At 51.0% G+C, this 20,970-nt stretch overlaps 1 protein-coding gene across 6 annotated transcripts in view; it reads right to left on the bottom strand.

Moving 5' to 3' along the window:
• The window catches only part of CCDC88C (coiled-coil and HOOK domain protein 88C), a 126,922-nt gene that overhangs the window by 7,040 nt on the left and 98,912 nt on the right, over window positions 1-20,970 (bottom strand). For 5 of the 6 annotated variants that reach the window (XM_027120346.1, XM_027120345.1, XM_027120344.1 and 2 more), the window contains 7 exons: window positions 19,682-19,825; window positions 17,462-17,648; window positions 15,555-15,700; window positions 13,037-13,126; window positions 11,194-11,432; window positions 5,885-6,073; window positions 2,153-2,221 (listed from right to left, as the gene is read on the bottom strand). In XM_027120346.1, coding sequence (XP_026976147.1) covers window positions 2,153-2,221; window positions 5,885-6,073; window positions 11,194-11,432; window positions 13,037-13,126; window positions 15,555-15,700; window positions 17,462-17,648; window positions 19,682-19,825 — 1,064 coding nt within the window. Of the gene's footprint in view, window positions 1-2,152; window positions 2,222-5,884; window positions 6,074-7,425; window positions 8,634-11,193; window positions 11,433-13,036; window positions 13,127-15,554; window positions 15,701-17,461; window positions 17,649-19,681; window positions 19,826-20,970 lie in introns of those variants that run through there. The other variant, XM_027120350.1, reaches the window with a different exon arrangement.

Here is a 20,970-nt window from a genome sequence, read left to right on the forward strand (position 1 = left end):
AATCTCATGCAGAACTGAAAAGGCAGACAAAAAACCCGGCTGCTCTGGGTGAGCCAAGAGTTGGGGTGGGGATGCCCACCCCCATTACTGCACAGAGCTTTCTGGAACACGTGTGAAAATCTCCTGCCTAGACCATGACAGTGTAGCTCGGTGAGGGCGGGAGCCAGGAAACGGCAGTGTGCGCACACGTGTGTTATGTGTGTGAAAGGGAGTGTGTACCGTGTGCAGGTGGCTTCAGCTCCCTGATCCCGGGAATGGGACCCTCAGCAGGAGAGGGGGCATTTGCTTTTCCCAGCTGTTTGCTGTCCTTCGGCTCATCCATGTCAAATTCACATCTGCCCCAAAGGGAAAACCTGACCTTTACGGTGACAAATGCTGGAGGGAACCAGCCCTCCCGGCTGCTGTCTGTGCCTGAGCGGGTCTGCGGTGGCGACTCTTGGATCCCAGGGTGAATAACCAGGTCCAGGGAGGGACCCCGCCCACACGGCACAGGGCAGGCTGGGCCTTCAAGGCCTGCAGGGTACCTCTCCCGGTCCCCTCTGCCAGCAGCACTCAGCATCACGGCCCTCATCAGCCTGCCCTGTGTCAGTGTTTGTCCTGCTGGACCATGAACCCCTGGGGGACGGGGACTGTGTTTCTGGCATCTCTGCATCCTCCCAGCACACAGCTGGTGTTGACCGCACTGAGAACTGGAGACGTACTACTTACAAGCTACCTCCCCTCCTGCCTGCAAGTTTGCTTTTGTTTTTCTGGGTCTTTAGGGCACCCAGTTCCCACGTGCTGATGTGTTCTCTGCAAATAGAAGGCATCTGGAAAACACTTACTAGCAAACGGGGTTTGGGGACGAGCCAAAAAATACATGGTTTTCGTGCATGATATAAAAGCAGAATAAGTCCTCTCTTTGAGAAGGGAATATTTGAAATGAAAAAAAGCACATCCCTCGTTAAAAAGGAAATAAGTTTCACTAAAATTGTGATACAAATCAATGGGACCCCAAAGCACTTTTGTTTATCTAAGCATTGCATCAAAAACCCCTTTCCCTTCTTTCTCCCGATAAGAGAAACTCAAGGAATCAGAATACTTAGGAAGAAAACCCTTTTGGTCAGCTGACAAGCATAAATTGGGCTACTCAGGTTTACCAAATGTTGCAGGAGATCTCTGCTGTTGTGTTATCCACCACTCAATGTAAAGACATAAGGGCGCCCTGTGTCAAACTGTTTCATCGCAGAGCCTGTCTTTACTCATGTCAATTGGAAATGTCTGTATTTGTATCATAATACTTTTAAGACAATGGATAGGGTAGAGATAACACTTATTGTCGATCAGAAATAAACTGAATTCAATGTAAACTTTTTTTTTTTAAGAATTACCTTCCAACCCTCCTATGACTTTTTTTTTTTGCAAAACTTTAAGAAAAACCCAAAGCTGTTTATAATTTTTGAGAAGGTTGGTATAATTCTTGGTTTCCCTTCTGCCTAAATTTACAATATGCCTGAATCAAACGGCAAGTGCTTCTAACAATTTCTAAGACTAAATATAACTTGGAGCCACTCTGGGCAACTAAAATCCAAGTGAGGACAGTGAGAGATCTTCCTGAAATCAACACTCCCTGTGTGGGTCACCAGAACTTCCTGGCAAACAGGGGTGCTTTAAAGCAAAAGGAATTAAACTCTCCAGAAGTGGGATGCTTGATACGTAGTGACTTCCCCGTCACTGGAGGTATGTAAGCAGAAGTCACATGCTCAGGCCCTGGGGAGGGCAAGGAAGGAGCCTGGAGGAACTGTGGACCCCCCCATTCCCACCTCATACAACAACTTCACTTTCACCTGTTTGTGTGTTGGACTTCCATACAGGACTTAGCTTAAAGGAAAAGCACTGTTTGTTTGTTTTTGCGGTACGCGAGCCTCTCACTGCTGTGGCCTCTCCCGTTGCGGAGCACAGGCTCCGGACGTGCAGGCTCAGCGGCCATGGCTCACGGGCCCAGCCGCTCCGCGGCATGTGGGATCTTTCCGGACCGGGGCACGAACCCGTGTCCCCTGCATCAGCGGGCGTACTCTCAACCACTGCGCCACCAGGGAAGCCCGAAAAAGCACTGTTGATAAGAACAAGACTGAGAACCCAGGAGGAAGGGGACATCGCACTGACCACTCACCGTACTGCCTGTGGGGAGCGAACTCGAGCTCCAGGGACGGTTCGCAGAGGCTGTCATCAGAATTATAGCCTGTGGTGAAAATAAGGTGATGATACAGGGGTCCCGGAACATCCACAGGGAAACACGGCGTCCTGTGCCGGACGGCCACCTCTGACTGGCACCTGAGCCATGGCAGCGCCAAGCCCTTGGAGGCGAGGGAGGGACGCGTGGACGTGCCTCTTCCATCCCTCCCCCTACTCCTCCTGCTGGCACGGCCCTCACTCCCGACTCCTCTTAGATTTAACTTCAAATCCCATTTCCGCCTGTGCAGTGACAGGGACTTGAAGACTAAAGCAGTGATCTGGCCAAAGGATTACACAGCAAAAGGAGGCGAGTATTCAGGGCCCTGGGGAGCGCCTCCCAACCTCCAAGCCCAAGCCGTGCCAGTAGTTCTGGTCTGGAGACCACAGTTGTCTTCAGGAGGCGGGAGGAAGGCAGAGGAGAGAATCCAGCACCCGAGGGGAGAGGCTGACTCCCTGGAAACAGCCCTGCCGCCGCAGCTCCTCACCCGAGATAGACCTGGAAGCACAGGCCACCCGTCAACTGCCCTTTCTCTGAGAGGGATTCAGATGCCCTCTGCCTCAAGCCTGCTAACTTCTCTCTGACAGTAGACCCTGGGTCCCACCAAATGGCAAGAGGGTTTCCACCCTGTCCCCAATTCCTATTATAAAAGTTCTGGCAGTGAGATACACCCAAAGTTAGGTATGATGTATACACTACTATACATAAAATAGGTTAACTAATAAGGACCTGCTGTAGAGCACAGGGAACTCTTCTCAATACTTTGTAATGACCTACATGGGAAAAAAAATCTAAAAAAGAGTGGATATATGTCTATGTATAACTGATTCACTTTGCTGTAGAGCAGAAAGGAATACACATCGTAAATCAACTCTACTCCAATAAAAAAATTTTTTAAAAAAAGTTAGGTATGATCTAATTGCTTCCTTTTCAGGTTTTGTCTCCTGGAGATGAGGGAGGGACGATTCCTTTTTTTAACTCATTGAAGGCAGGAGAATCCTACATTTTGAATTCTGCCCTAATGCCCAACTCAAAGTCGTGGCTTAATGAAAACCTGCTGCCTTGATTACTACAGTATAACACGGCTAGTGACATGTAGGCTACTGGTCGTTAAACCTGGCTAATATCAGAATTTTCTGGAAAACTTTTAAAAAATATGGAATCTTATTTAGGAAAAGCATATCTGTATTTGTCCTTTGACCCAGCAATTCTACCTCTAGGAATAAATTCTGGGGACTGGTTGGTTGAATGAACTGTCATACCACCATTTTAATTATTATGCGCCTCTTAAAAAGAATGAGGAAGATCTCCATGATATATGGCTAAACGAAAAAAAAATCAAGGTGCATTATTTTGTTTATTTTTGCAAAAAGAAACACTGGAAGTATAAACAAGGAACCAAAAAAAAAATGGTTATCCATAGGCTGATTCTGGAATGGAATGGAGGGGAAAGGGAGATGTGAGACTCAGAAACCTAAGCATGCCTTCCTGCATAATTTAGCTTTAAATTACATAAGTATTTTATGTATTAAAAAACAGAATTTAAAAAGAAAAAACTCTAACACTGAAAACAGAAACAAATGAACCTTACTGTATATCAAACTGCTAACATAATCACCTAGAGAAAAAAATTCCAGTGAATTTTGAATATAAAACTCTGTGCATCCTTAGTGAGATATAACCACAGAACTAAAAGAACTACCAGAAAACAAACATCACTTAGTAATTTTATTGTTAATAATATAATTTTTTTTACCATTACTGCATATTTTCAGGAAAAGTAAGTAGATTTTTCAAGAGACAAGACTTCTAAGAAAAGGACACACGCATATGAAATTAAAAAATCCCTGTAATATTAAATTAGAATTTGAAAGATTGATATGTCATAATATCTATGTGTCCTTTCTTTACTGAAAGGGTCTAAAAGTAATGACAACTCTGTAGTGTCCAGACCTTGATTATTAAATTCTGCTCTAAAAGGAACTAGATTTACTTGAAGAAATGCTGATTCTAAGGGCAGGGAGTGGGGGCGGGGTGTTCCATTTCGAAGACGGTTACATGTCCACTGGCGACGACTACCCAGAGTGTGAGAACTGGGCTGCCAGAGAATCTCCACGGGCAGTGCTGGGGTTGCAGGGTTGATGGACCCTCATGCACGCTCAGCGGACGTGTGACTGGCCAGTGATGTTTCCAGGCTTGGGCTCTGGTTCAGGGATGGGGGTCCAGACTGAGACAGCCCAGGGTTAGCCTGGAGGGCTGGACCTTGAGCCACACAGACCACTGGTACACTGAGGGGAGATGGTGTTCCCAGCTCTTTCCCAAGACCAGGCAGGGCCTCTGTACCCCAGGGCCCAGGAAACCAGGGGAGACTGATGACTGTGGACAACAGACATCCTTGCCACGCTGGGCTCAGAGCATGCCTGTTCCAGACAGCACATGGCACGGCTCCACTGACATCCAACAGTAAGTGACTATGCCTGCAGTGTCTGGCCAGCAGTGGGGGGAGACTGTCCGGCTGCCCTGTGCCCACCCAACTCACCTTCTCCCCAGCGGGGCTTCCTACTTGTAAGCAACTGGGATGAGGGCAGGGACCCTGTCTTTGCTTTGCTTGTCAAACCAAGGTTGTGAAAGTCTCTGGTTTCAAGAGCCAAGTGGGTGGTATTATCATGAAGAATCACCACCACTGCTTGTTCTCCAATTTCTAACACCCCAGAGGCAATCACTTTCAGTTCCTTCAGCTGTTTTTTTGGATGGTTTCAGATCGCTAAATTATCAGCGGAATGTCTTTTTTGCTTTGAAGCTTCCTGCTTCCTCTCCGTTGGCAACTTTAAATTTCCCAGTGCCTGCTCCATCCACCCGACTGCTCTTTTGGCGGCATCCCATTCTTGTTTCATGGGTGCAATGGCTTGGCTCATCTCTGACTATATTAATGACGGACATCGTAAAGCTTTCATGTCTGTGCTTCTGTTTACTCTGTTGCCTCTCACACTGGTTTTGGTCTCTGGTACTGGAGGCTCTCCTCAGGTATCCGTGGGCCTCACCTGGCCAGATCTGATGGGGACATTCAACTGGGAATTCCTTAAGCTGATCACATGACTGGGAGAATGTTTTAATCTCACATCTAAAGATGTGAACACACATGGCTACTGGCAACCTGGGAGACCTTCAGTTTGTAAAGCCTTCCCTGCAACCTCCTTGTTTTTCATTTGGGAAACGTGCCTTCCCCTTTACTAACCGACCTCCAGTTCAGAGACCCTCTTGTGTATCCTCCGTAGAGAATAAACCTCCAGACTTCTACCAAGTTGGGCTGAGGGAGGCTGCCTGCTTTTCGCCCAAACTTGGGCCTCCCTTCTGGAGCTGCTTGGTACCACCAAGGCCTGCACGGTGGTGGTGAGAGAGGGTCCCGGGGCTTCCCCACCAGTGGCTTGGGATCAGGCCTCTAGAGGGTGAAGCTGTCTGTCCAGAGTCACCCACCCAGCTGGCAGGCAGGGCTGAGGCCTGAACCCGTGTCTGTGTGATGCCAGAGCCAGCCCACAGCTTAAGCACTCTGCTCTCCACCTCTCACCCTGAGACCCCTCCTGGCCCTGAGAGCCTGGGGTCTTTAAGAAGGAACCTGAGCCCCAGATGCTCGGCCCTCTCGTTTCTGGACAAGGTGAGGGGCCCACGACTCACCTTTGGCGCGGCCTGGGTGCCGTGAGATGGGGGTGGAGCTGGAAGGGGTTGTAGTGATGGCTGAGGACGAACAGGGCCGGGGGCCCGGCTCCACGGGCCAGGGCTTCATGGCTGGGTCAGCAGAGGCATCCTTGCGGTCAAGGCTGTCTCTGTGCGGGGACCCTCGCTTTGGCTTTAGGTCCCCAGGACCTGGGGCAGAGAAGGATACTGAGAAACGGGGCTGCAGAATCCTGTGCTCAGGCCGGGCTGCCACACGGAGGCCTAGAAGCAGGGGTGGCAGGGCACACGGACCACAGGTACAAAAGCTGAGCTGCCCACCTCCCGGGCTGTGGCTTAAACAGGAGGGCCCTGGCTACAGGCCTGTGTCGGAGGGCCCACCTCCAATGACGGGCCAAACCGTGAGCCCTGAAATTTTGGCTGGGAGGAAAAAAAGGAAAAACTCAAGAGGACAAACAAAATATTGGTGAAAGTCCAACATACTAACTATAGAGCACACCTGCTGCATAGCACTGTATGTAACTCAAATCCCTGATTTAAAAAGATCCTGCCGACGTCTGCTCAGGATCACTCGGATCTGAGGCTGGGGCCCTGAAGGTCCAGGACACGTAACTTGCCAACTGGCTTCACTTATAATCTGCGAAAAAAATTCACTGTCACCTTAACAATAGGGTAAGAAGCCTTTAATCTCTGTATGGTGAGACTGACTACAAGAAGGATTTTTACCTTGTATCTTATGCTTTTCTGCAGTCTCTAAATTTTCTACCATGAAGACATACTCTTGTCAAAGTTAAATAAAATCCTATATAAAAACATTAAAAAAAAACCCCTCCAACTATCTAGTAATAAGAAAGGGGATGGGCTCTCCAAAAATGAGACAAAACTTAATGCAGTTGGAGTTCCTACTGGCATTAAGACGGGGCTGTTTTACATAATGTCTCACTCTAGGCACCCCCAAGGCTGCAGACATAGAGCCACAACCACTGTGTCGGGATCTCGGCCCCTCTCCAGCCTCTTCCACGGACCTGACTCTGTCTGCTCCTTGGCCACTCCAAGTCTGGACTCACTGTGAAGTTTTAAGTGCCTAAATCTTATGACTTGAAATCAACGTAAAATTTGGATTTTGAAAGATAACCTTGATGAGAAGCAAGACTCAAGTCTGGCGGGATGGACGGGACAGACATCCAACAGGTGAGGTTAAAATGAGGAGCAGAGGGGGAGGCGGAGATGACCACACAGTTAGCATGAACAGCAGAGAAACAGCACCATTCCAGCAGCATGCTTGGAGGACAGGCCTGGAAGGCCAGGACCTCAGCAGCCCAGGGTTCCCAAGGCAGGGTGCGTGAGACAAAGTCACTGCAACATCAGCCGACTTCAGCATTTTAATACGTATTTATTTTTTATAGTTACCTTGTTATTATTATTATTTTTTTTTGCAGTACACGGGCCTCTCACCGCTGGGCCTCTCCTGCCGCGGAGCACAGGCTCCGGACATGCAGGCCCAGCGGCCACGGCCCACGGGCCCAGCCGCTCCGCGGCACGCGGGATCCTCCCGGACCGGGACATGAACCCGTGTCCCCTGCATCGGCAGGCTGACTCTCAACCACTCTGCCACCAGGGAAGCCCTATAGTTACCTTATTTTTATAGTACTGGTTTTCCATTTACAATACAGGTAATAATCTTTCCTTTTAGGATTAATTTAAGTGGAAACGGTGAGTCAATTCAAGGGAAAATATGTAAGTAACCACATAGGTGATGTAAAGATGTGGCCAAAATCATGAAGATGGTACAACAATGACGGCAGACAGAAAAAACGGCAGTAGCTAAAGGCCTCTATCGACCAGCCTTTCCCCCGCTCTGGGTGTGATTGGCGTGATGTTCCTTCTGTCCACTGCTGTTTTAACTTCAGCATCCAAGGTGTCAGAGAACGACAGTACAGTCATAAAACTTCATTCTGGACTGAACTCTGGCTGGGCAACATCGATGCAATTATTCAAAACGCTTGAATGGAGCACAATAAAATCCTTCAAAACATAGAGCACCTCTAAAAAGGACCTTATTGGCAAAAGCCAACAGTTCAGGGCTCTGACAAAGAAAGAGGACAAAAGGGCAGCGGTTTTAAATTTAGATGCTTAAAGGTAAGTCTTAAAAAAGACTCACTTGACAGAGACCGTATATTTTAGGAAGCATAGCGACAACAGACCAGCTCTGCCTTACACGCGGGCGTGACAAAAGCCTGCAGGTGCGAGAGAAGGGGGGCAGCACACGGCCCCTGGACTTACTCAGCACGGCCATCCTGGCCAAAGGACCTGTGCATAGATGTCCCGAGGCTCCCCTACAGCTGTGCTGTACTGGAGAAACGGTGCAGAGGGTGTGACAACTCATCTTCTCTTTTGAACTCAGAATCCACGCTGGCTACTTTAAGTTTGGCTTGGAACTGGGGTCAGGAGGAGGGGTCCGCTATAGGTCATCTGGCCTTTAGGTACTGTTTTTTTGTTTTGTTTTGTTTTCGTTTGTTTGAATTTCAGAAATGAAGAAGGATACACGATGAAGACACATGGTAAAGGAAAAGGATTAGAAATCTCCAATCTCGGAAAAAGGGAGGGGCTCGTTAGGAGAGGATGGGGTTGTCAGAGGAAGACCAGAACTGCAGGTGTTTAGAGAGAGCCGAGAGAGCCGGGTGGGCCCCTGGAGACTTGTCTTTGTCCTTGCTTTTGCTTCTCAAAAAGGAACTCTCTCTGCGCTGAGTTGCTAAATCGTTATCCCCAGGATAACCCGAGAGGAAGGAAAAAAAAAAAAAAAAAAACACAAGAAATAAATGAAGTGAATAATAACAAATGACTCTAAATTAGCTCAACGTACTTAGGAAATCAGTATCCTGTCCGGCCCAGGAAAGATGGAAACAATAGCCACGACAAGACCGGAATCAGGACTCAGTGAGTCACTTATGCTCTGCCTCAATTTAATTAATTTAGCGGCATCTTAGTGCCAACACTTTACTTACTCAGCACGTGAAGAGAATTACGTATCGCTCGAGGAGCCGAAGGGCTTAGACAATTTTTCAATTTCAAAGTGTGAAATTATTAAATAAGAATGGTTATTAATTTAGGAGCCGCGGCTTCTCTTACTCATCCATTTTAATGACTGACTCCCTGACAATCTGGCTCACGTGCTACACAGTACGTTTCTGGCCTGCTGTAATGAAATGGTCTACCTGAAGTATCCACTAATAATTCTTGTATATCTGAAATAACTCTTTTGGCAGGATGAGTTTAAAAATAATGAAAGTACCTCTTTTTCATACCCCAAAGCCCTCAACACCAAGAATTGTTATATGCTTTTAGATCTCTCTAATTCATGACCTTTAAATCACAGAGTCTTATCAGAGCAGACAACTGGTCTAACTTTTTGAACATGTCATACAGAAACAACCAGTATATCCAATTTCTGATTTAGAGTTAAATTTGGTACCAGAACCTCCATTATTTCTTCCTCTGTGGCACCACCTGGTGGCCAGTGCTCACACCACAGGATAAGGGACCGACTTTATGTGATGCTGGGGCCCATGGCTCTGCCGGGGCCCCTGGTTAGGCAGCATGTTGGTTCAGCTTTAACTGCAGGCAGTGCACTTGTTGGTGAAGTTCTGCCACTTACTATATCAGCAGGTGTCTCACCTTGTCAAGCCTCACTTTCTAAGCTCTGAAAAGGGGATGATTCATCATGCCTACCTCACGGGGTAGTTAGGACTAAACCCGAGGCAGATAAAGTAAATTAGCTGACAAGGTGCTGAGCCCAAAGAAAGCACCCAGTGCCTGGCTGCTGTTACGATAATCATCACTGACTTGCTCATTCATGGATGGGCACGAGCATTTCTTTTCCTCTGAAAGTTTTCCTGACTCAATTAGGCTGGTTATAGTTAATTAAGTCAACTTTAGTACAAACTGAGGTGATAAATGTCAAAACATTTAAACAGTCAAAATGCAAACCTGGGGCCACAGATCCCCTCTAGATAAAAACCAATGTTAAGCTTCGTTATCATTTATCTGCACAAGAGCCTTTTACCTCATCTGACCTCCTGTAAAGAACGGGAGTGCAAGCATTAGTCCCCAGACAATGTGTGCGTGAATGCATTTTCTTTTGTGCATTTGAAAGTGACACAGCAGTACCTGAAGTGGTGAATGTGGCCTCCTGAAAGGCTTGTGCACATGTCACGCTCAGAGGGTGGCTTGTCACAGGCCCTTAGTGCTAGAATGTCAGCCACCACCCCCGACAGTGTGTGGGTCTCAGGCATAGGCCTGATCTTCAGAAAGTCCTGGTGTCTTTCATAAAGATTCCAATTATTCAGGCTGCAGTTTTGGCATAAATAATCCATGAAATGATATTTAAAAGTAAATTTGGAAATTTAACCTTGTTTGAAGTAACTGCTGTGCTTAATCGATTCTAAGATGCACATCCCCACCCCCACCGCCCCATCTTAACATCACTGAAATCAGGATGCAGCTTCCACAGTGTCTTAGAGTCACCACTGGGGCCAGATGGAACTGTGACAGAACTGCCACTGCCGTGACCAATATATTTTACTCATATTTTCCTTTTATGTGTGTACACAAAAATCTGTCGAATTAAGTCTTTTAGAAGAGCTCTTCAACAAGAGTACAATAAAAATTCTAAGTGGTAAAGCACTGCATCATTTGATTGCCAGTGTTATATAAAGTAATTGGGCAGTTTATAATTGATAGCCTCTTAGAGTTTGACAGAATAAAGCACATTCAACTAGGAACCCATTTCAGAACCCCTGGCAAACTCCAAATGGCAGCCCTCATGGAAAGGTAAGCCGGGCCCCCTGGCTGGTAAGACTGAAGACCGGGTCAGGCTGGAGAAGAAAACCTGGCTGCCTATCTAAGTGCTAAAAAGACTGGAGTCACACGTGGGCTTGCAAAAGATCGCACATGTGCACGCTGCCTGTTAAATGTGGAGATCTCCCTACAGAAATAGTCTACTCTACAACTCTGACACGCACAAGGAAACCCCCAAACACATGCAACTGAGCTTGCCTCTGGTGCCTGCGTGGTCACCAGCTTTGGTTTGAGTCCCTCCCACCATCTACAGGATTAGCGATGCTTCTCGCTCGACATGGGTTTGTATTTTCTTGGTTATGAACACACCTATGGAGGCAGATAGGCGTGTACACAGCACATCCCCTTCACACTCTTACACACAGAGGCGTGCACAGCCACACGCCGTCTCCCTCTACCCGGTCCAGTGAGAGGGTCCCTTAGACCACCCCCTGCAGCCAGGTCAGCCCGCCTACCTTTTCCCAGGGTCCCTTTGTGGATGTCACGCTCTTCTGCACAGCTTGAGCCCAAGGGGGTGGCCTCGGGGTTCTCCGGCTGGGATCTGAGCAGCTGAGAAGTGGATGGCGAGGTTGGGTCTGGGGACTCCAGCTGCCAGGGAGGACTGTCTGTAGTTGACTTCAATCGTTCTCTGGAACCCTCTTTCTTTGGTTTGATGAGTTTGACTAAAGCTTTGGCTCCAATCCAGTGGTTTTTCCTAGTTAGGAGTAGATTTTTAGGACACAATCAACCCTCACTGCCCCCTCCAGCAGGTTACTGGGTGCCCTAATGTGGGCTGGGATTCCCATCACCAGCCTGGGAAACTGGCCAGTAACCACCACCATGACCACTGTATTTGGGGCTCAGGAGGCAGAACAGAATTCTCGGTCACGCATGCGCTCGGGGATAGTTAGAAGAACGTATCGGGTCAGGAGTTCACACTAGTCTCTTGGGAGAACAGAATGTCGAGTACGCCCATTAACTCTTGATTATCTCTGGGAAGGAAGTCGTGCTCTGCTAATGTGATCTATTAACTCTTGATTATCTCTGGGAAGGAAGGAAGTGCTCTGCTGATGATCTAGTAGATGGCCATTTTTCTGCCAAAATGCCCTTTTCAGTGTCACACTCCTCCTCATCCTCTGCTAAAGTTCACGGTAAGCGTAATAAGCTGGCGTTCCTTGACCACTCCCGGCACCAAGGAATCCGGGTGAGGTGGCAGAGGGCAGGGAAGAGGGCGCCGTGTGAAGTAAAAACAGGCAATTTGATGAGGAAGCGACGAAGCTGCAGCTAACGGGAAATGGAGGCTTCTGCTGTTACAAAAAGAGAACCACAGGGCTTCCCTGGTGGCGCAGTGGTTGGGAGTCTGCCTGCCGATGCAGGGGACATGGGTTCGTGCCCCGGTCCGGGAAGATCACACATGCCGCGGAGCGGCTGGGCCCGTGAGCCATGGCCGCTGAGCCTGCGCGTCCGGAGCCTGTGCTCCGCAACGGGAGAGGCCACGGCAGTGAGAGGCCCGCGTACCGCAAAAAAAAACAACAAAAAAAGAGAGAACCACACCCGAGTTCTACTCCTGCTCTGAACTGAACTGCACTGTGTTTACACAAATCCCTCCGTTTCCTTGTCTGGGCCTCAACTTCTCCATCTGTCAAAGAGAAGGCTGAGACTGAGGTTCTGAAATTCTGTGGTTGTGTGATTTCAACAGAGAGGCCTTGAGGGGTGCACAGCGATCCTGACTTTGAGGCTGGGCTGGGACAGGACCACGTGCCGGGCCGACTCCTGGGGGGAGCGGTGCTGGACAAGGCTGGCAGTCTTGGGGGATGGAGCCAGCCCTGAAACCCACTGCCCTCTGGAGCAGGGGACATGTCTGTGAAGCCGCCCTGGGGTTCAGTGAATCCAGAGGAATCTGTATACGGCCAAAAGGTGCCCCTGTTTGAAGACTGTGAGTGCTGGGCCTGGTGTCCTATCCAAGGTTCCTTCCCTAAACAGAAACATGGTTTTCTACACCCCGTTAAATCCTGAGAAGAGGCCGACAAGGCAACCCTTCCATCCCGCTTTAATGGCTCCCAAACCACTGACTCTGCCCCATTTAAAGGGCTGTGGCTCAATTAAGCCTGTGTCTCGTCAGGGTCAGCTGGCATTTGCCACCCCTCACAGGACAAGCATGAGGATGGGGCTGCAAGAAATTCTAAAATCTTTCTGATGTGCACACGGGTGACCTGTCACTGTGGAAGACACAGGCCCCTACAAAAAGTTTCACCCTGAGTGTGAACAAGGAAGGTTTTCTGTTCTGTGTTCAAGTCCCTGAAACTTAAATCAACTCACTTCTTTGGAGCAGGATCATAGAACTTGTACTGATCCATGATTTTTTCTTCCAGTTTTTCCTTATGTCTTCGTAAGGCATTTAACTTGTCTCTGTGGAGAGAGGGAAAAGACAATCAAGCCAGTTTTAAATAAAACAAACGAACTTACTCACCAGCTCGGCCTGGGACCTGGCCCAGCGGACATCACAGTGCTCACAGTCGCTGAGTTGGGAATATGCGAACGGAAGCATCTGACATAGGTCCAGAAGCCCTAACGCCTTGCAGAGGCCTGCTGAAGCACCCAGGATCTAGCTGTGAGTGAACTCAAGGGAGCAAAGCCAGAACTGTCTGACAACCCAAGCTCGGAAGCAAGGATTCTCTGGCCAGGCCATTCAGGGTGTGGGACACCCCAGGGTCAGACCCGAGGCCAGCTGCTGGCGTGCACATCAACAGTACCTTGGTGGTGGGAGAGGTCTGCCCTTAGGGAGTTGGGTGGGCATCAAGGTTGAAAAAGTCATTTCAGCAAATTCAGACCTCTGACCTGGACCCATTCCAATGCTGGGTTTCTGAGAAAACTTCCATGGGAACAAACTCAGAAGACTTTAGGGTCCAGAGAGAAGATAAGGAACAGAGCGGGCCTGGAAAAACCAGAGGTGTGGTGGGGACGGAGGCACAACTGGGCCACCGCAGCAGATCGCTGCCTGGGGTGGCACGTAGACCTTCCCATTTTTCAGAGCAGCCAGAAACTCAGACTGTGAAGCAGAATCTCCTGACTTGTAAATGCTGGAAACCAGTTTGTATTTTCAAAAACACACAAGAGACCAAAGAGACACCTCTCGAACCCTGGGCTGCCAGAGGGCACCTCTGCTTCCTGGGAGGGAAGTTCTGGCCTTCCTGATACGAAGGGGGTGCTTTCATTTTATCTCAGGGAGTCAGGCAGGTGGACTCCATACAACACTGCCCACAGGGCCACCAACTCCTGTCCCTTCCGGCCTCTCACCACCTGTGCCGTCTTTACAGCTCGGACCCTCGGCTTCCTCACTGGAAAATGAGGCCTCGGGCCAGAGGCAACTTTCTGCTCAGGCTTCTTTCTGTCAAGAAGCTGCCAAGCTTCCACCCAAGCTGGGGGCTTTCCCAGGAGCTCCCCACGAAGCGGGTACATCACGAAAAGTGGCAGCTTTGTGAACCACTGGGCCCCGACCCCCAAGCCCCAACCCCTCGCGGCTCCCAGTCTCCTTGACTCGATGTCTGTGATCTGTTATTGTGTCCTCACGGCCGTGCTGCCCCGCCTTAAGCTCGGAGTGCTTTCGTGGCTGGGTTCGCCCCAGAGATGCGCACAAACTCAGAGAGCAGGTCCCGTGCCCCTCGGCCCCCAGCACAGTGCTCCGCTCAGAGCAGCCTCTGGGAAGCCTGCCAACTCCTGGCCCTCTGCAGACGCTCTCTATTGCACAACTGTCATCCCATCATCCCCCTGGGGTCCGGGCGCCTACTCTTCTAGTGAGCAACCGCCCAGTGTCCGCTGGAAATTATTATCAGCTGGATTACAGAGGGCCAACTTCAGGCAACGGTCATTTCTATCCCCAAATTACAGTGCGGTTTGCAAGGCAAACCATCTCCTGGTAGATGGCGAGCCGCCTCTGACCATGTCCCCCTGCAGCCTGTCTCCTCTTGCCTTCCCTACGCTGGCCGGCCATTCCCACCCGCGAGCAAGGACAGTTCAACCACCACGGCAGAGCGGTGGAAACCCCCTGGACCCACGGATGCGTCCTGGATCGTTTCACTTGCAAACCACAAGGTTCTCAGGGCCAGGCTCTTCCTCTTGACCTCACCTCTGGCAGCTTCCTAGGCCCTGCGAGACCAGCACCCTTTAAACACTTCCCAATGAATCCCGACTCGTTAGCCAGGCGCGGCAGCCTCCTCCGCTGAGTCTCCCGCATGTTCCCTGCACCCAGAGCCCTGCCGTGCTCCACCTTCATGTCCCCCGTCTGCCCTGCCTTCGGCCCATCCTGTGTCAGCAGCAGAACCCCAGCTCTTCTTCCCACTTCTCCGTGAAGCTCCTCAACCTCTGTCTGGTATGCCCACATCCCATCACCCCCACTAGGTCCCTGGTTACCACCGCAGGGGCCACAGCAAAGCCCACATAAACAAACACCGTGGCACACGGGGGACCCACCGCACCAGACGATCAGGGGACACAGCCACAGGCGACAGAAGGAGGTTGGGTGTGGCACCTGTGCTCAGCCTCCGACATGAATTCTTTCCCTGAGATACTTCTCTTGCTAGCACAGCTGTATTTTTAGAAGTGCACTTAATTCCAAAAGCAGACTAAGAAGCTTCTGGCGGTGGGCAGAGCCTTTAAAAAGCAAACGAAAGCCAACCACCACCACTTGCAGAAACCCAGAAACACTCCAGGGAAACAGAGAGAAGGACAGGCTGTTAAGAACAGGCTCCGGGGCTGTTCCTGCCCAGAGCGGGGCAGGTCTTGGCCACAGAAGCCAGGACCCCCGTGTCGACAGGCGTCCCCCACCCGGGCCCCTTACATGTACTGCTTCTGCTCCTCGTGGTACTGTTCCTTGTTCTCCAAGTTCTGTTCTAGAAGCATTTGGTTCTGCTGGCTCAACAGCTGGATCTGGCTCAAGAGGTGATGGTTTTCTTCCTCCAAGTTCCCCTTGAGGCGGGAGAGCAGCTAAAACACAGACCAACAACGTCTTAAATACTGTGTGACCCTGTGAGTCTGCTGCTGGGAATCTAGCTTCCAAAAGAAGGCAAAGGCCACGTGCGCCAAGATGTCCATCTCAGTACTATCTGCACTCGTGACAACTTGAAAGGACCCAAACGGCCTCTTCCCTTGGCAGCTACGCTGTCCAATCCAACAGCCACGGGCAACGCGTGGCCACGGACCACTTAAAGCACAGCTAGCCCACGATGAGGAGAGCCACAAGGGCGGATACAGCGGATCCTAAAGACTTAACTAAAAAAAAAAGATGTGAAAGAGCTCGTTAATGAGCTTTTTGTGGTTACATGTGGAAATGACATTTTAGATATACTGGCTGAACAAAATATATTACTTAGAATTAATCCCACCTGTTTGCTTTCACTTCTTTACTGTGGCTACTAGAAAATTTTAAATTACATCTGGTGGCTACACTATCATTTCTAGCGGCCAGCTCCGTCCTAGACGAGGGTCGGCACACTTCTCCTGTAAAGAGCCAGGTAGCAAATATTTTAGGCTTTCCAGGCCGGACGGTGGTCCCTGTCGCAGCCACTCAACTGTGCTGTTACAGCAGGAAAGCAGTCAGAGACAATATGTAAATGCACAGGTTTTTGACCTGTTCCTGTAAATGACCGCGTTCCAATACAACTTGACTTATGGACACTGACATTTAAGTGTTATACCACTTGCCGCAAAACATTTTTTTTTCACTTTCTCAACCACTGTAAAATGTAAAGGTCATTCTCAGTTCACGGCCGTATGGAAACAGGTTTGGGGGCTGGATTTTAGTTTTGGGCTGAGGACGGCCAACTCTTGTCTAGAATACATTTATCATGGTTGGTGTAGCAGGAAAACGACAAGCTTTGGCTTCAGACAGACTGGGTGGCAATCTCCTACTGCAGGCCCTGGCCTGAGGTCCCCTCGGAAATCCTAAAGCAGGGCCCTGTGAGGCACAGCCTATGATGACGGGGCTCCCTCAGCCAGTGTCTGCCTGTGTCCTGGCCCCCACCTCCTCCACAGGCCCCAGCCCCAGCCCAGAGGAGCCTTTGGGCATCCCAGAACCCTGGCCTCTGCTTCCTCATCTGTGGCGCCCCGTGAGCTCAAAGGAAAAGGCTCCCCAGAGTGTTTTTCAACAAACAAAGGGCGAGAGGAGCTGTGTCCGGGCTCCTGGCTGTCCTGGAGCTGGGACGGGACCCAGCTGCTCTGCCCTGTACCATCCACTTTGCCTGTCTTACTTGTCCCGGGGTCTGCTGCTTAAGAAGGTACTTTCCAACCTAGTGCACCAGAAGGCAGAGCTCTGCCCCTTTTGCAACCAGGGGATTTGTGTGCAAGTTCCATCCCGAGGAGCCAGTCAGCCAAACCCAAGCACGGAAGAAAATCTGTGACCTTCCTGTAGAACAGTGCAGCTGCTACATGCAAGGAAACGGAAAAACCCTGTGGACACAGCCAAGGGGACAGAGATAAAACAGCACTCAGCTGTTTCCGTGCGCCTGCTCTGACCCTTCGCAGAAAGCAAAGGTCAGATGCAAAGGTGTTTTCTAATGCATCCCTACCAGTCGTGGTGCCTGTCCCCCTTTCAAACGCCTCTGGTCTCCTCCCGGCCTCTGTACCACCTTCACAGTCTTGGAGCACAGACGCCAAGAAGGACCCACCGCAACCCCTCTGAGCCCAAGGCTGTCACCCCAGGGGGACCCGTCCCGGTGTCCCGAGACCCCGCCCAGCCCCAGGCTCCACCTCGCAGTGGGTGTCCAGCTTGGTCAGAGAGATGTCCATGCTCTGGTGCTGTTCCTTCAGCTCGTCGAACCGGGCCTGCCAGCGGCTCAGCTCCAGCTGCGAGCTGTTCAGCGAGGTTTTCAGCTCCTTGGTGTGGCTGTGCAGCTCCTCGTGCTCCCCCTTCAGCTGGTGGTGCAGGAAGCTGACCCTGGCGGGGTGGAGAGCCACAGGGCTGAGGCCTGAAGGGTGCTCCCGGGCCCTGTCACAGCTGTGCAACCTTAGACCGAACCACAACCTCCCTGGGCCTCACAATGAGGGAGCTGAACAAAATCAGAGGCTTTCAAACTGGATTCTTCGGGGTTCTATGAAGGTACCCCTGGTGTCCCCACCTTGCACTGGGGGGACGGAACAGGCAGGCTCGGACACCCACTTCAACAGAGCATCACTGTTATGACCTCTTATGTTTTTAGAGCTTTGGCATATCTGCCTACTTGGAAAAAAAGGTTCTGTTGTTAAAAGCTTTCTTTCTGAATACGGAACCAGACATTTTTGCTCTAAAACTCCTTGTCTATGCCCAGCTCTTCTTCTCAATTCCAAGCCCCTTTCTCATTTCAACTCCCGAGATAAAATATGAGATGCTGGGGTATGAGGTAAATCCACAAAGATTAGCACCATCATAATAACTATTATCCAACTGGGCTTTCTCGGGGGAAGATTTGTCACAGAAAGCTCAAAGTACCAGGGGCCCATGGCCTCAGTTTAGACACAGATGTGTCTTGTTTGGCTACAGTGTTTTTTAAATGAATTAGTGGGTCAACATTTAAAATTCTGAAAGTTTCACATCAACATTCCAATGTCCAGCTTCTCTTAAGAGAAAAAGCATAAACCAAGGGATAATCTGGTGGCCCCAGGCCTTCCTCCCAGCTGACAACTGTCAGTGTATATTCTCCGTGTCACTCATGTCCGGTCTACCACTGGCACTCTTCACCCACGTGCCTGACCTGCCTGGCACCGGAGTCTGTAGCCCCTGGTACACATGAACGCAAAGAGGTGGGGAGGAGGCAGTACCCATGGCCATGCCAGAGACAAGACCTGCTTCAAATCCTGACTCTGCCATTGACTACAAGCGTCCACTCTGAACAAGGCATTTAATCTCGGCCTGTTTCTTCGTCTGTTTAAAAAAAAAAAGGATAGTAATTCTGTAGATTCTCGTTACTCTTGGTAGTAACATTCTATAAAGTCCCTGAGACACTAAATTAGCTCTTGGGGGAAACACACAGGTGGGTTCCTGTGAGTCTGGTCACACAATTTTGTCAGCTGATCAAGACATACCTCGTTTTACGTGGTTTCTGTTTAAAGACACCTTATGTGATGTACTCACAGCCAACAGCACTGTAACTCATGCCTGAAGGAAGCTTATCTACCTCACTCACACATATTCTCCGTAATGTACATCACAGCCTTGCACTTAAGAACACGAGACAGCATTCTGCTCGTGGGCCATTTTAAACAGCGAAATCCTCACCCAAAAGCACAAAAACACGAAAACCATGGCACTAAACAGGCCACAGAAAGGACGCTCGTAGGCTTCTTTGGTGGCGCAGTGGTTAAGAGTCCGCCTGCCGATGCAGGGGACACGGGTTCGTGCCCCGGTCCGGGAAGATCCCACGTGCCGCGGAGCGGCTGGGCCCGTGAGCCATGGCCGCTAAGCCTGCGTGTCCGGAGCCTGTGCTCCGCAACGGGAGAGGCCACAACAGTGAGAGGCCCGCGTCCCCCCAAAAAAAAAAAAAAAAAAAAGGATGCTCGTTTGCAGAATGAGCTGCAGGGGTCGAATGCCTTGCTCCTCCTCTGTTGGAAATGTGTGCATCAGGCGACCCCAAATGTCCCGCCACCCAAATGTCCACGATAGCTCCACGAACGCTGATTTGGGGCTTAGAGATCAATGTCAGCAAGGAGGTGAATTCACAAACAGGGAACCCATTAGATGACGAATGTACCCGTGGCTGACGCAACCAATCGGCATCTCAGGGCAGGAGGTGAGGGCTACCAGCTTGGGCGACGCGCTCTCCCTGGGTACCACACTGGCCCTTCCATCCCAGCACCATCCCTTTGACCTCGCTACCATCCAGCTGTTAGCATGACAGGGGCTGTATTGGCAGGCTGACCTCCGCTCAGCGGGAGCAGAGTGAGTCAGCTGCTGCTGCCCGCGGGAAGGTGGGCCCCCTGGGCCCCGGCGTTTACCTGTCCAGCTCCTCCTGCAGCCTCTGGTTCTCGCTCGCGACCGCGGCGCTCGTCCTCTGCTCCTGCCGCAGAGCCTCCCTCTCGGCATTCAAAACCTTCTCCAGCTCATCCAGCTCTGCCCTCCGCTTCAGCATGTCGCCGTGCCTGGGGGAGGGGACACACCGCTGGCAGCCCGTCCCAGGCCTTCTTTGCCCACGGGCGATGGACACCCTGGGAGACCGCGAAGCCTCCACAGAGAAAGCGGGGCTCATCTGGCGGCTTCTCTCTGCAGAGCTGAGGGGGGCGGGCAGGGGGCAAGGCTGCATGGCAGGGAATTGGAGGGAGGTGGCTGGGAGAGGCACCGGGGGTGCGAGCAGCACCTGGGCGGGAAGGCTCGGGGTCCCCTCCAGCCCCAGGGCCAGAGGCCTCGTCCTCCCACCCGACATGCCCCCGCGGCCCCCTCGATTCCCTGTCACAGTAGCCTTCCTCCCTTGGCCCCCGGGGAACGCCAAGACAACGCCCTCTGAACCCCACACCCTCCTCTCAGGGAGTGCAAATGACTTAACAGGGCGTTCACTCAACACAAACTGATCTAGAAGAAACCACGGAATAGACAGCTGAATTCCACTGCACATGACAGCTAATCTCACAGCAAATCCCTGCTCACTGGGGACGGGGTGAGCCCTCCTCTCCCTCGGGAGCCCCTCCTGCTCTTGCCAGACCTCGAGTGGGGGGCAGAGGCTTGCCTGGGGGGCCCAGGCAGCTGCCGGGGGACACGCGCGTGCGCGCGCATGCGCACACACACACACACACACCCCTCCTTCCCGCTCTTTCATTTTCCTCTTTGTATTTTCTCCTCTGTCTCTCTGTGTGGGGTACTGCACAGCTATCTCTGGAGGGCAGCAGAGCACAAGGACAGAGTCCCCGATAAGCCCAGGCTGTTCCTCCCACCTGCTGGAACCTTCCAAGCTCACGATGACTCAAGAGCCCCCAAGTCCAGGGGGCTTCCAGCCTTCGTCTCCAGACCTCTACCCTGACCCCGCCTGTCCCTGCGCAGCTGTACTCACACCATCTGACTGGAACCCAGACTTGTGCTTCTGTGGGAGTCAAGCTCAGAAGCCTGCTCAGGCAGCTGTTCACAGACATCTGTGTGGCCTTTAGCTTCAGAGCAGAGGATCCCCAACGTGGTTCTGGGCATGGGGCTCTGCCTGGCTCTCAGGGGTGACCTTTCGCATCCAGATTAACGATTCTGGGAAAAGTCATCCAAGGTCTGACAACTTAGGGCCTCCGGCTGACCATCAAGGTCCCCG

Source organism: Aethalodelphis obliquidens, unplaced genomic scaffold (assembly GCF_003676395.1).
Source record: "Aethalodelphis obliquidens isolate GAN/ISIS:26980383/991018 unplaced genomic scaffold, ASM367639v1 scaffold21, whole genome shotgun sequence".
Taxonomy (NCBI): Eukaryota; Metazoa; Chordata; class Mammalia; order Artiodactyla; family Delphinidae; genus Aethalodelphis; species Aethalodelphis obliquidens.